General features: G+C 39.4%; 1 protein-coding gene across 6 annotated transcripts in view; it reads left to right on the top strand.

The window, feature by feature from the left end:
* Positions 1-16,170, top strand: part of MOB3B (MOB kinase activator 3B) — a 92,621-nt gene that overhangs the window by 63,421 nt on the left and 13,030 nt on the right. For 3 of the 6 annotated variants that reach the window (XM_064501197.1, XM_064501196.1, XM_064501198.1), the window contains exons 3-4: positions 7,708-7,910; positions 14,103-14,247. The exons of 1 other annotated variant lie outside the window; for it this stretch is intronic. In XM_064501197.1, the coding sequence (XP_064357267.1) occupies positions 7,708-7,910; positions 14,103-14,198 (299 nt within the window). In that variant the 3' untranslated portion in view covers positions 14,199-14,247. Of the gene's footprint in view, positions 1-7,707; positions 7,911-11,979; positions 13,976-14,102; positions 14,248-16,170 lie in introns of those variants that run through there. 2 more of the 6 variants (XM_026104852.2, XM_026104851.2) reach the window with 2 other exon arrangements.

Genomic DNA, 16,170 nt, shown 5'->3' with positions numbered 1-16,170 from the left:
CCTAATCATGGGCAATAGCAGAATGTGAGTCATATATTACGAAAAGGCCATTTAACCGTTATGTAAAGAAGAATTTTACATTACAACAACTTCAGCTGCTTGAACTCTTCTTACAGTCTTGAAAAATGCCTAGAAACATATTCTATTATCCCATTCAATGCCTACTGAATATCACAGAACTGAAAGGAAAATAAGCCAAAAAAGATTATTTGAACTGAAAGAAAAATAATCCAAAAAAGATTATTTTACCTTCATTTCTTTTCCTAGAAGCTACCAATTTTACAGGAATTATTTTTATTTCATTTAGAAGAAAACAAGAATACACTCAGTAAACTTTAATTTTCATAAATGCAAAGATAATTTAAAATTTTGAAGAAAAGCAAACACAAAATCATGAAATATTTTTTTTGAAAGACCAGATATTACTGCAATAAGGGGCAGGAAAATTTTAGAATTTTGGTATCCTAACTGGAGTCAATATTTCTTGATAAAAATGGACTAATATCGGAAGCGACTTGTTCCAAAAGACAACGAGCTTAACAGCAGCTGAAGTGCTCCTTGTTTTGGGGATAGCAGAGGAGAGTTCTTATTTCACCTCATGTGTACTTGCTATGACACTTACCTTGTAGTAACTTCAGAACCCAGCTATTTTGGTGAGGTAACAATCAAAACTGCTTATCAGGGGAAAATTAGTACTTTTGTTTTAACTGAATGAAAATTCATATACCAAGTATCTGCTTTCCGTACAAATTAATAAAATCCCTTTTTTTGAATGCCAGAAAAGCAGTATTTACCTCTACTTCACTCCTCAGACACACAGTGCATACCTCCTACACTGTTAACCTTTCCCTTCTCCAGACACCTGAAATGGAAATAACAGTCAGATCCACACATTGTTTTTATTATGCAGAGGTAATTTAACCAAAAGTGTCACTTACAGGTCTTTTTTCCTTTTTAACACAACTTGAGACATCTACAGTGAGAATAAGTGCAATTATCATGTTAGCAAGGATGATTACTCCAGTTCATCAGTACAGTTAAAAATCTAAGTTTGTTACTGAACAGAGACTGATAATAGTTAGACATAAGTTTAGCTGGTATCTGCCACTGTAATATGGGGTGTAATGGCACATTGCTCTTTAGATTTATGGGGATGTATATGGTCACATGGTAACAAACATAGACTGGAAGGAAGCTAAGATCTTAAAGGATAGATGAAACAGTGCAAAACCAGTGAGAGCTGGCAGCTGTACAGGTACTTGGACACTTATAATTTTCCTTCTGTAAAGCAGGAGGATGGGTGAATCTGGTCTTGGCTCTGTTAATACCCTTAAACATCCCTCCGGAGGCACACAGTCATGCAGGCTCTAGTCACCAACTCTTTCATGTTTGCAGGCATTAAGGCTTTGTATTTAGGATCTGAGTACCAATGTACTGCATAAGATGCAAAGCACCTGCATCTCAGACACTGCTGCGCTTTAGAGGAAAGATGAGCTACTAGCACCTGGAGTGACATCAGCTGTTTGTTTTTGGGAAAAAAAAAGACAACTAAGAACTGGATGGGAAGCTTAAACTACTGAAGATTCATTCCTCTGATATCCACTTAGTCTCAGAGTTCTGACAAGTCACAGAACAGAGTTTCAAAAGGATTTAATTTTTGCATTTTGAAGAGTATCTTTAGGTGCTGAGCTCAATCTAGCCCTTACTTCCAAGGAACAAAAAGCATAAATAAATCATAAAGAGAACTGATTTGTTATTTGCCTTCTGCTTACTCATAATGGAGCTGTTTGTATTTTTGATTTCCAAAAACAACTACTAAAACCCTGCGGACAGTGCCAATAGTAGGCCCTTTAAGCCTACTCTCACCCCAAGGATTCCTAGTTTGATGTATCTTAAAACTTTAGATCTTCATGACAGTGAAGAGGCCAGCCTGCCAACTTGTTCTTTAGCTATGTTCCAGGAAGCTGTGGTGCTCAATGCATGCTTCAGAATGAGTAACTACATTCATAACTCAAAAGGTCTGTTACACCACTGCATAATGCTGAACATATTGGAGATTTTCAGCTTAGCACTCACAGACACATCTGGCTTCCCTGAAACTTACAGCTCTGGCAGGCACACCACAATGAACAGCAAAACAGTTGCTCACCATCAGGTAACTTTAGTTTTGGAAGTTCTGTGTAGCCCTGTTCATGCTAGAAGTGGTCTTGTCTAAAAAGTAAATAGAAGCAAAAAGGGCTAGGGAGTGTGAGGAGGTGAGAGGGAATATGAAACAAAGTGATTGTTCTTTGGTGTTTTTATGGGGCATCTGCTACGAGGGTATGCAGGTGCAGCTTTTCTGCAGGAGAAGGGGAGGGAGCCTCCTCCTTTTAGCCTTCTGTTAGCACCGTCAAGTACTGCAGAGTGACATGGTTATAGTCATGTGCGATGCAACTGCTTTCTTCTCTTCCACATTTGCTCTGTCTGCTACTATGCCCATCTATTCCCTGCTGAATTGCTTCTGAATTGCACATATAACCCTGAACTAGAGGAGGCTGTATTGTGTATTGTATTGTGTGATATTGAGTTGTCTGCATAACTTGGCATGTTCTTAGGACATAATCAGAAGCTCTTTTGAACTCCAGGTTAACCGAAAGGATCCTTCTGTCACTCCCTTGTCATACAGCAGCACTGGGTCTCATCCTGCAGCTGAATTAGGGCCAGTTCACGCATCCAGAAATACTTTTTTCAATGACTGGCAGCTAGCTCAAAAATTCTGTCATCTTTGTATTTCTTTGTCTTTTAATAGGTGTAACTCAACAATCTAAGGTGGTGTTTTTACATTTCTTTTTGCTACAGTATCACTCTGCTGATGTTTAGACAGTCATCTTCTTGGAAATTTATTTCATTATAAAAAAGAATCCAAAATGTAAATAAATATTTGCACTTTTTTTTCCTCTTCCACGTGTTTTTTTAACTAAAAAGTTCCAGGAAAGGAAGTATCAAATCTGGGCTCCATGTCAAACAAGATTTTGAATGGTTGAAGGCAAAGAGAGTACCTGCTGAGCTGAAGGAATGAGAAAAGACTCTTTAACACATCAAGGACCTAATTCTAACCTTGTCAGTTCACAAGAATCACTGGTAATGATTACATTCTCTGCCTGATTTGCTTATAATAATAGAACTTACCATGGGAACAAAACATTAGGCCAAATTCTGACCTCAGAATATAAATCTAAAACAACTTGACTCTAATTTTTTAAATTCTGAGGGCATCACCTTGGATTCATTCCACTGTAACTGTGGCATTTTTAAAATGATGGCACTTGAGAACAGTGTTTCTGCCATCCTTCCCGTCTAATATTGAATACAAAGAGCAGCAGCAGTATATGTTTAAATTAATCTTGCAGTCCCCTCCATATGCTTCATCTGTACATTGAGGTTGACCAAATTTTGAGCCTCATTCACACTTCATTGATAGATTGTCCAGTAGGCTCCCTAGCATTGAAGAATTCTATTCAGATCACTAATTCACTGCACAAGTTATCAATTATTTTTTATGGTAGAAGAAGACACATTTTAGCTATTTAAAATTCCTTGTCAGTTTGAAAACAGTTTTGTGAGAAGGAGAGAGTAATCAGAGAGTCATTTGATATGGAAATAGATTTTGCAATGCCCACATGGTAAATCTGTGATAGCAGTGCTGTTTCACTGTTCATTTAAAAGCCAAACTAACTGAAATAGATTGCTTTGCAAAGTCAGGGGATTTCCATAGTGCCAAACAAAACTACACAGCCCATGTGAAAATTAAACATACATAAGGAACAATGAGAACACTGAAAGTTTATGTACCTTAGGCTGTTTTTCATTGCCTTTTTTTTCCATGAGTTATTTACATGTCCTCAAATTGAGTGCACAACACATCTAAAAAGCTTTCAAATAGAAGTCTTCACTCACAGCAAGAACAGTGTTCTACACCCTTTGCACTTTTTAATACCCATAACCATTATGTGGGAACATGGGCTCCAAAGACGTAAAGGATTAGTCTCCCCTTGTCAGTGTAATTTATTCGACTTATTTGTACTGGTGTACAAGTTCTTCATTTATTTGCAGAGTGCAGTAACAATCACAAGTCACTCAGCCCAGCAGAGGTGGAGCTAATTATTCTGCATTTTGGAAAGCGTCTGGTGTGATTCAGAAAATATAGTGAGAATTTATTTCTTAGTTCTGCGAACCAGCATGCGGTAACAAGTCAATTAAAAAAAAAATTATTCTCCTTACCTCCCTCCTCTTTTAAGACTTAAAAAATTTATTCACTGTATTTTTAAATTTTAGGTTTTGGATAGCTTTTACAAAACTGTAAAGCAGGCTGCTGCTGTAATCATTCCTGAGTTTAGTCACGCTCTGCTGGCTGAAACAGGCAGCCAGATCCTCCTGTCTAACAGGTGATTAAATGGGTTTTCTGTTACATTTTTTGACGTATCGTATTTGTTTTGCCCTGGGAAACAACAACAATAATTTGCAGTAATCCAGAAGGTTGACTAATTGCATGGGTGTTTGATTCATATATTGCCAAGACAGCTACACTTCTTGCTTCCTTTGCTTAGAGATGCCTCAGTTCAAAGCTTGAGCATCTAAACCTCCTCCTCTGTGACCTTAGGTTATTGCCTGTTGCACTAAGATCAACTAACTTGTAAGAATGGATGTGACAATTAAAAGCAAACAATTTTTAAGGAGATGGGGAAATTGTGGTTTGATAGATCCAGATCTCCAGTCCCTAATTTGTGCGTTGGGAAGAAGAGAGCTTGCACTGCAGAATTTTATGGCGTCTTTAAAGCTGCTTGAAATTACATGAGAAGAATTTGTTGCCAAGGAACCCAGTACAGAACAATAAAAACAAGGTGTGTAGCCACTTCCTCACTCTGTCCTCACTTCAGCTATGGCAAATATAGATGCAGTTCAGGGTTACAATGAGCAACACTCTTCAGTGCAAACAAGCAGTAGAAGAGAATTCTGCCCTCCAGTCTTATCCATCCTTCTCAGTTTCCATACCTTGTACGTCATGTGTGGTGAACTGAATTTCAAGAACTGACCATATGATAGTTCTGCTTTTCCCCATGGGCTTCATGATGTGTGAGAGAAAGAGCACCAGACTTCCTTGATGACTGTGTTTCGCTTTTATTTAATGCACTCAGACTTTTAATCCAAGGTTTACTGCAGCCTGGAATCTGCAAGTGTTCTGTGTTTATGAGTTTTCTATAGTGTATATGTTACTATGTCCGTAATTTAAAAATTTGATTCATTATACTTTGAGGAAATGTTGAATTCTTCCAGATCACTGACAAAAGATTTGGATTAACTAGGCCTGTTCATAGTTTTTCCTTAGGCCCACTAATAGGTACAGTCAGAATGGGGTACCTCCTAATGGTCTGAGCAGTGTCCTATCAGGACAGGTCTGAGGACTTGGTATGCTTCCCCACTTGTGTGTTGGTAACTTCTGTGTTAACAGGCACAGTGGTATTCACATCAGCAGTGGCTGTACCTGCTAATTACTTGTCCAAATGAAGGGGCATGTTTGTGCTGATGGGACTCAAACTGGTTACAGCCACAGTGGATAACTTAGGTATTCTGTAATCAAAACTCTGATTTGAGCGTGGAAATTCTTATTGTATAATGTCCTCAGACCCCCTGAGTGAAACCGTACCCAATTGTACACAAATTTGCCCTTTTATTCACCAGTCTGAGTATTGAGTAATTCGTAAGAGAAGATTAAGATTTGAAAATCAGAATGCTTGTGAGAATACTAATTTATTATGTCCATCTTCTTCCTGCAGATAATAAATATTTTTCTTGTTGAGAGCATGATCCAGGCTTCTGGAGATCGTAGCACTTGTTAACAGTGGAACTCATTTTTATAGGAGCAATACCTACAGTTTCAGATTTTTTTGGCTTTCTGAGCACCTGAGTGGCAGTTGCATCATGTATTCAGCCTCTTTGTCTTCTGCAGTTATTATGGCTAGGAATTTTATTAAATGAAATTTAAGATCTTCCTGTTTATAGCTGATGAAGGAGCTGGCCCTTTAAGAAAGTACGAAGCAGTTTGAGATTGGTGATAAACTTGAGAGTGTTAGCAATGCTGGAAGTGTAGCACAAAGCTACTTTCCTTGCATTCCACAACTGGGTCATACCAGACTCTGGTTTTGTGACTTTTGTGTGAGTGTCATCAGATCACAGATAGAGAGATTTGGTGGGACAAACAAGACTCTACCTGTGAGAGGGGGGAACAGTTAACACTGTGCTTAATGGGAAGACAGATGGGACAGCTTTGCCAGTTAGGGTTTTTTTTAGTTTCTTCCTTGAGCTGGTGGTGATTATCCTACTTCACCTACTTCAAATGGTGTATTTTTTAAAAAAATGCCATTATTTAGTTCTGCTATCGCAAATGAACTGGCAGTTAGTATTTCCTCCCCTTTTACAAGCATGTAGAGATGGAAAGAAATGGAAAGAGCTACTGCCCTGTGAGCCTGCCGCTGTGTTTCACAGATACTACTACATGTGTAAAATACTTTATAAGATAATGCAGACATTTAGCTGCAACAAAGACTTACGAGGGAGCCTTAGAGTTTCTTACTGAAGCCGAACAGGATTTTTTGTGATGGCATGAAGTGTCATTCTTCTGAACATTCATCTAGTATTAAGTTTTGTTACAGAGCCAACTCATGTCATGTTTTGTGATTCTTTAGCAGAGAGGCAGGACAACGTTAGTTGAGGCAAAGCCATGACCAGTGGCCAGCATCTCTGTAAAATGATAGGCTCAAATCTGCCTAAAATATGAAATTCAACCAGAAAATCAGGAGGATGAGCAACAAAGCAAAGTGGCAATAGAGTTTCAAGGACAGCCATGAAGTCATCATGTCCAGGGCACAATCACAGAAGGAGATGAAACCTTCGTTTTTTTTGCGGAAGCTCAGTGGTGCACAAATGTATACAATACCATGCGAGATCAGTCTTTAATGAGTGAGATTTTAGAGGCACCCTTGATGCTACATTGGTGGATACTGTTTACTGTGCTGTTTACTTGCACATGTTGCTTTTGCTGCTGCTTTGGAGTCTCCAAGTGCAAAGTGGTTAAACTTCTAAGTTGTGTTGGAATAGCTGTACCTGTGGCTCTATGAGAGCTTTTCTTTTAAAACAGCAATCAAAGAGGTAAATGTAATTGGGAGGAAAATATAAGCAAATGGATCTATCCTCGAATCTATCTTCTTTCTAAAATTTGACATCATGAAAGTGCCACTGTGAATAAGATGGGCAGGAGACAATCTATCACTTCTAGGAAGGGCTCTGTGTGAAACAGCATGGAGAACAGCTATCTCAGGATGAAAAGCCATTTACTTTAATGAGATAGTGTACACTGCAGTGAAAAATCACATATCTGAACATTGCAACACTAGCTGTTCCTCCATTACATTAGTCAAGGACTAAAAGGACTGGTACCTTTTGGTCTTTATTCATTAAAGTGCGTAAGTATTTGGTTACTTTTAATGGTGCCAGCGGTAAGATAATTGTGTGCTTTCAGTGATCTTCTGGATTGGAAAGGAAGCCTCAGAACACATAACCTACTTTGTAATCACAAAGTGGTGCTTCGCTCCATGGTCGTTGTCTTGGGGGTGGGGGGGGAAAGGGGAGGTGACAGTATAGTTATGACAACCCTGCCTCCTCTGTTCACAGGTGTTCCCTTTCCAAAGAATTTCCTTCAGATCTGCAGGAAGATACTCTGCCGGCTTTTTCGGGTGTTTGTTCATGTCTACATTCATCACTTTGACCGCATCATCCTTATGGGGGCTGAGGCCCACATCAATACCTGTTACAAGCACTTTTATTATTTTGTGACAGAGCTCAACCTCATAGACCGCAAAGAACTAGAGCCTTTGGTAAGTGTGAGGTCTGGGGGAAAACTCTAGGAAATTTTCCTCCTCCCTTCACTGAGCCCTTCCCACACTTGCTGCAGTGGGTCTCTACTGGAAGGATGGTCCAGGATTGAATTTAGGCAAATCAAAGGGAAGAATTCTTGCCTCTATCCATAGACCTGTCCCATCTGCTGCAGCATCCAGGAGACATTCAGCAGGCTTAACAGAAAGAGTCAAATGTATTCTGTATTAAAAAGTACAGGATGGGAAATGCTGACATTTGAAAATAGAAGTTCACTTTTCTTCTGCTGCTTCCTGTGCTATATATACATACAGTTTTTCACTCTCTTTTTTCACTAGTTAGAAATAGTGTGGTACTCATAAGCAATGACTTGAATGTATGTGAGACTTGGATGCATGAGACAGGAATGTGCTCCAACTGGAGTGGGCACTCCCCTTGCATTGCAGCATTCCCTTCCTGCATAAAATTATTCTTGGTATCATCAGAGGACACGGTATTATGAACTGGAGTTCAGGGACTTCCAGAAAGCTCTTCTACTTACACTGGGGAGGTTCCAGCTCAGCAAGCTTCTTCCATCTTCCTATCCTCAACTTGGGCATGTGTCAGCAGTAGAGAGATGCAGAAAAACATGTGTCTGTATTTTTGTCTTCAGTTAGGCAGGGTGGAGGGAGGGAGTTGCCAAACAAAAGCAGACATGACAAATAATCTTGAACAACAGTGGAGGAAAACCTGTTCCCTACCAGGTTCACCATGGAAGGAAATGAGCCCTCTTTATCTCCCTTAACTAGAAAATGGCCCAAGAGCTGATTAGATAAACAGACTGGCACATGCTTTAATAAGCAGGAAGGCAACTGATTTATCAATGTAACTTCAAGAAGAGAGAATAAGTGGGGAAGCAGGCACTGGATGAATACTATTAGCCAGCTAGTAGGACTTAGGCCCTTTGTTAATAATAGACTTTATTGGCCTTCTGCAACCCAATGCAGCAGTTACAAAATCAAATGATAGACTTTATTGGCCTTCTGCAACCCAATGCAGCAGTTACAAAATCAAATGAATCAAATGAGTCAAATAGTTTTTTTTCCCCACTCCTCCCTAGGGAGTTACTTAACTTGCATTTGATCAATTAAAGTGGAGGCTGTAGTTTAAAATGCTGCTCATCCCCAAGGCTGCATTAAATTGACAGATCCATGAATTTTTGTAGAGCTATTTTGTGTGAGGGAAAAAAAAGTTGGCACACTCACTGACTCTGCAGGTGGTTCCAAGGGAAAAAACACATGGCCAGTTAGTTAATTTGGGGAAAAAGAGAAAGTGTGAAAACATACCTGCCCTTCCCAACAGTTAACAGGCAGCCAGGACAGTCTGCACCATAAGATCTCTCAGAAGACCTGTAATGCTTGTCTGCCTGGGGAGGCTATTAGGAAATAAACTAAGATGTGAATTTAAGATGTTGTATCTGTTTTGTACTGGCTACCTGTGCAACTGATTTTATTCTCCAGTAGCGGCAGTTCACCCTAATTCACTTCTGAGCACCTTTTAGTGGACAAAAACTGTCTAGCTGCATGATGTCTGTTACCTCCATCACACCTTCACCCCAGGCAGATGACCTCTTATACACAGTGCTTTAAACACTTACGAATCTGAACTTGGTTTTAGTTAATATCAAATATATAATAATAATGATATCTAATATATATCTAATATAATATTTATTTAATATCTTAATATAGCTGCTGAAGCACAGTAATTTACTGTTTAAGTGGCAGCCCAACTATGGGGAATAATACTGTACTCCTTTATTCTTTTGATCCCTTTTTTCTGACAACAGACATTCATAAAATGTAGGCCCTAGAAAACATGCAAAAGCACATTATAAGCATGTCATGGGTGAAATGGTTCAATTTAGAGAATTTTACAGAACTTATGCCAATTTATACAATCTTATGATTACTGATTCAGGTATAGAGAAAAAAACAAACAAACAATAAAACACTTGGGGAAGAAACACCCTTCCTCCACCTTTCCCAGGCTCAATTTCAGTCAAAAACCTCTCCTCTCCTCATCCTGGTCTTAGCTGTCCTTGTTCTTGCTGCAGGTTACACTCAGTCCCTCCTAATCCCTTTAGTGAGGTGAAGCAGGAGGTTGGGGACATATGCATAGTGGTTTCTTTCTGCCACTCCCTGCTTCTTACTCATTTTCCTCTGCTCTGACATGGGTCATCCATGGGTTGCAGTCCTTCTGGCCTGGTGTGGTTCACCCACAGGTCACAGTCCCTCGGGGCTGTCCCTGCCCAATACAAAGTATCTTCTGCAAAGTAAGTAGTAGTTAAGTTATATGCAATCTGTTGATTTAAACGTTGCATTCTGTTTCCAGTATTGCTGTGGGTTTCCTGCCCATTGCAGTGTAAATTAATAGCTCTCTTCATGAGTTTTCCTGTATTGGATATGATAATACTTAGCCTTTGACTAAAGTATTACAATGCTCAGTTCAGTATTGTATAGTACTCTGATGCCACCAAATAAAGGTTGTAATAAAAGTAGAAGTTATTACTGGTGGTCTTACATGATTGTAACGTGAGCCATTGGCATCCTGTGTTTAGGAATGACCTTAAGTAGCAAGTTCGATCCTTGTTATTGATGTGTATTAAAAAAAATGGGAGGACCAAACTTCCTGCATAGCTTAATTACGTCTTTTTTGACTTTCTTTGCTAATGCCTTAGGAATTCCACTGGTGAGAACTGGAAATGTGCAAGCATCACAGCATTACACTTTGCAGCTCTATAGAATAGACAAAAAGTTTACATTAAGCTAGCAGTCTGTTAGGCTGGACCCTAACCTGCAGGCCCAGGCTCTTCTTCCCTCTCTCCCCCAGAGCAGACTGGGTGTCTTCAGAACTGCTTTATAGAGCAGCTCATCTCTGTTAAAATTTTCTCAATATTTGCAGTCATAAATGCCACACCAGGTTGTGAAAGGTGTACTTGTTTGTAGTTAAGATATAATTTGACAGCTGTTTTTAATGTATTTTACAGGGACATGTCATCCATCAGTCTTGTTATTTTTAAGGAATGAAAGCTACTGCATGCAAGACAATGTCATCTTTTCCAAGTTTTTGATTTCTTTAGCCCAACGCAGCATAAATAATCCTAAATAGGTTTTTCCCTTAAAGACAGATGAGCACCTTCCCTGATATGCATATCTCTCCATTACTCTCATCCCATTAAATAATGACTAATGAGCAGGAATTAAGTGCTGCAGGTACAGCAGTTGCCCCTTAAAGGAATCCAACTTCTGAAAGTGTCCTCTGGCTATATGCAGAAGCAGATAACAGATGCCGTTTCGCCAAAGGTAAAGAACCCTGTTGCAAGAAACGTAGTTCTGCTTTCCCATCACTGAATGCTGGGGGGGGGTCTTTTTAGCAATAGCTGGTGAGCACTTTCAGGTTCCCAGCTTGGCATGGTAACTACAGAGCCTATTTACTGCTGCTCTCTGCACTCCACTGCAGTGGGCACAGATACTGTCATGAAACCTGAGGATCAATGCACTTAGAGCAACATCTCCTCCTACAAGGAAATAATATCACTTCTGAAAAGCAGAAAAATTATAGAGCCAGAGAGGCATTAAATCACAGAGGGTTCTTTTTTCCCCCCCCGGCAGGAAGGTGCCTCTCAGAGAAGCACAAAGAATCCTGCAACTCTACTTTACAGTCAGTCATTTTAGAGCCTAACTATTCAAAACCTTTAGAGATGTATGATTGAACATCAGTGCAACGCGCTTTGTCAGATAGCAGTTAGTTGATGATGCGAAGGGATGTACTGTTGGAAAGTCTGCTCCTAGCTTCTAAGTTTTGTTCACGGTGTATTGCAGTATCTTGTTTTGATTTTTAAATCTGTTCATTTTAGCTGGCCTGCAAATTCACTATGCGTTGTGCTTGTCAGACTTAGTTTTAAAAAAGAAAAAAAGAACACCCCAAAACATGGTGAGATTTCAGTGTTAAGTTTGGAGATCTGAGCATAGTGTAATTCACTAGAAGAATGAGATTCCTAAGGTGCATTCTTTTTTTCTTTCTTTCCAGGAGATATGGACCTAGCTCCTTTTCTTGCTACTGAACATTACTTATTTGCATAACCTTACATTGTATCTCCTAAAAAGGAGAGGTATGACAAAAAAAGATGCTTGTTCTTCTTTTCTTAGTAAGTTTGTGCAAGGTCATAGAAGGCCTGAGAATGTATGGCAAAGCCTGTATATTCAACATGTACTTTGAAACCTTTGTTCTAATAAAAAAACTAAGTAGCAAAAGCAAGTGTATTTCAACTCTCCATAGGGATACAGTTACAGAATTGTGGGTAGGTCAAGAGTTCCTATTATGCTAAAGGACTGTGGGTAGTGATGACCAAAGGGGACCCTGCCAAGTATGAAGGAATGATTCACATGGTTTGAGTACATTTACTTCTCTCATAGTTACTAGGAAGTGTAGAATGCACAGATCTATTGACCAGAGATACCAGCATGTACTATTTTTATGTTTTTTTCTGTATAACAGACAAAGTGTCCTCTGACAGAGTACCAAGCACCTTTTGTGCTCTCTTAGAGATTTCTGAAAGCACATTGCAAACCAGTGGTCAGATCCTCAGTAGATTCCTACATTTCTTCAGAAGCTACCGATAATAGTGAAATTCTCCAGTGAGGACAGGATTAAAAGACAATAGGAACTGGTCATCTGCATTGCTTATTCTCCAGATGTCTTTTCTTCTTCCCATCCCTTAGAAAATTTGACCTTTCCTTAGTAAATCAGTTGTTATAAATACTTTGCTTTATGAGAACAAAAAAGTAGTAACTACACTTCGATGAAAAGAAGTAGAGAAGAGTATTACTTAAGTATGCTGTTATGATATGTATTAAGAATACTGTTTTCATTTTGATTCATTGAGATTCAGCCATGGTAGCAAGTGGATGCTATTGGGGTAGGAAGTGGTAGCAGTTAGTGAATCTGAACATATAAAAATGGGAAAGCTGGTAACTGCCTCCACCAGGATGGGGTTAATATCCAGGATAACCAAAAATAGTGTCTTCTTACCACTCCATTATTCTCAGTGTAAAAGCTTTCATTGCCTTTACAGTAGCATGATTGGCTTCCAATAGCTTTTTCATCCAGTATTTGGAGCTGCTGAAAAGTAAGCATCTAAAATAGGTTTTCCAGCTCTACAGAAAACTCCCTTTCCTGGATGGAATTTCTAGTGTTTATCAGGCAGACTAGTAAGTAAAGAGATTAGTTAACCTCTACATTAACCTAATCATTAAACTCTATTCAGTTGTTGTTTCTTTCTTTCTTTTTTTTCTTCTAGGAAGCAGTATTAAATATGAGTTGCAAAACACTATGAGGGCCTGCGTGACAGTAAGATTTCAAAGTTAAACATGTTCAGGAAATTGCAGTTATGTTTGTGTAATGGCCACAACTCTGCCTTCCTACATTTTATGATGCAGAGCTGAAATGCAGCCCTGATTACACTGATGTGAATCTGGAACACATTCTTTTCAGTCAGTGGAATTATTCCAAATTTTCCTATAAAATTCAGAGAAAAATCTGGCCCTGCAGTTTCAGGTGGTATGTTCATGTGTTATTTTTTCATCAACATTAATATTATATAATAGGCCATTTTGAATGCCTTTATAAGGTGTTCTGCATCCTCTGGATATATTTATTGATGGGTTTGTAGCCACATTTAGCAGACTACAATGAGGGAAGGAAGAGTTATTTTCTCCCACAGACACATACTCTCAACCAGGATGTCAGAAGTGCTGTTGTATGTATGCGCTGCATTGTTTATGAATAGACAGTATTTCTATTTCCAGGCCTTTCAGCCAATACCTTTCATAATCCTTTAAAAAAAAAAATCAATTAAGGTTGCAAGAGTGAGGCCGGGGCACTGCCTGGACTGCCAGCAGGGATGGATACACAAACACAAGGCATACGGTGGTCAATATGGAGCATTTATTACCTCTGCATCTGAGCAGGGGTTTCCCCGGCGTTTTCCCAATCGAGGCAATAATAGAGCGGGGGATCCCTGGCACCGCTGAGCATTGGTCCAGGGTGAGGAACACTTTGGGGGGAGGGGAGGGGCACACTAGATGAAGTTTTTATGTGCTATACACGTGCGCAGTAAGCATGTTGAGCTCATTGTTATTCTTGATTCAAAGCCCAGGTGCAGCGCCACCCTGGCACAGGCTCAACTACATGACTGTGGGTCAACATGCCCTGTTGATGCTCCTTTTCCCACGGAACAGTCTGGCTAGCTTCCATCACCTATCTCCTCGACATTCTTCCGCACTTTCCCTAACAAAGGTATAGTTCCACAATAATGTTAAGCCAAGATAAATGCAGTCTAAAGCTGAAAAACATTGTCCTGCCCTCCCTGTCACTTCCAGCTGCATATTCCTTTCTCCTTCTTTGTGTCAGAGCTAGCCTTTATGTTACCATAGTCAGATCCAGGTAACGATCAGCTGAAAACCAGAGCAGCCAAAACTGATGGTTTTGTCCAGGACACTTCCCTGAGCAGTTACACACAATCTAATATTGGCACAAGGCACATGGTGATGGGGACATGGAGCCAGCAGGAAATGTGATAGTGTGACTGTATCTTTCCTGGAAGCCTGTACTTCTGTGGATTAAAGTGACTTTTTTCTGTAGATTATAGTCCTTTCCCTAGGCATTGGAAGAGTGAATAAACCTTTGAATGGAAGCCTGGGCTTGCAGCAGCACCCTGTGTGAGTCCAGTCATGTATTGAGGGAATCATGCAGGAATCAGGATACCAAATCAGTAAATCTCCATTTTTGAGTTTCTCCAAGAACCCTATCTGTTTCAGGATACACTTATTAGATATATTCTAGGCAAATGGAGCTCAGGTGAACATTTAGAGAGAGAAAAGTTTCTTTTCTCTGCTTCTCGCTTTGCCAAGACTACAGTAAGGCATTAATATCAGTCCCCCAACCCTGTCAGTACTTTGCATGAGTCCCAAGTAGCTGCTGTTACAGATGCAGTTTACTCCAAACAGTATGTCTTCACAAAATAATTACCAGTTTTGCTGTATATTTATCTATACCACAAAAAATAATTATTAATCAGGCAGTTTATTGACCAAAATGCCATAAACATAGTAGAAATACCATAAAGGTAGCCCATCTGGTATTACTCCCATCCAGAAACAAAACTGGAAAAAATCAGCAATAGCAAGCTTAATAAAACATGGCAAAGTATGGGCATTTTGAGGAGGGTACACTCAGACAAAAGGTGGCTGAGTTAATCAGGATGACTAAATAAAGCTTCTACTGCGGATAAACTTTTCAAGCATTTCTTTTAAAATAAAAATATACCTTTCTTATCTCACTTCATTTCTTCAAATTATTGTTCTGTCTACCTAGGTAGTTTTTATGTGCATGCTAAAATTAGAATTTTCTCTATATGTCCATCTACAGCCTTCATGAAAGCAGTGATGGTACTGATAAAATGCTACACTGTAAAATAAGCTATATCAAACCTATCAATATCAATGATTTTCCAGTTTAGCAAAACAGTTTGAGCTAGAAGGTGGACTTATTTCACTAAAATCACTGTGTTATTGTTATCTCTGTCGTTTATAGCTACCCAATTCTACTTTTATATTGCTGCTGAGTACCACCGAAGTATATCTCTTCAGATCCCTCTGAAGTGTCCTGTCTTACAGTGCTTACAAGAAGCAAGTCACCAATAATACTAACACATTGTTTTAAAGATATTTTTGGCTTCTATCCCTCTAGACTTCCCAGTGTGTTCTGTATGCTGTCTGTCTGATGTAGGCGTCAAGCAGAGATAGCCTAAGGTTTAATTCTGTACAGAGTGATAGATGTTGCTGGTGCTCCAGAATGATAACTGATCATTCTGTAATTAATCTATCATTAACAGATTCTGAATCTAAAATCTGCCAGTGAAGGTTCTACATGGAAAACTTTTCTATTCCCTTTCCTCATGCACTGAAATTTGGGCATTCAGAGGAAGAGTTGTAAAGCCAGTATCACTCATATAAGAGCATGCAAACCAAACCCAACTAGCTGTTTCTGGAGGACTTGGCATCTTGCTTTCCCATCCCTCCTCTGTACTGTCCTGTTTTCTGCCCTCCCACAAAACTGGGGGAGGGCAGAAAATCTCTTAGAAGACCCTGTCCTATAATAGATGGAGTCAACCTCTCTTCATACCAAGTTGGCTTGCTAAATATTTACCATGTGCCCTAT

Source organism: Dromaius novaehollandiae, chromosome Z (assembly GCF_036370855.1).
Source record: "Dromaius novaehollandiae isolate bDroNov1 chromosome Z, bDroNov1.hap1, whole genome shotgun sequence".
Lineage (NCBI taxonomy): Eukaryota > Metazoa > Chordata > Aves > Casuariiformes > Dromaiidae > Dromaius > Dromaius novaehollandiae.
The sequence above is the reverse complement of the archived record's forward strand: the minus strand, read 5'-3'. Positions and strand labels throughout refer to the sequence as shown.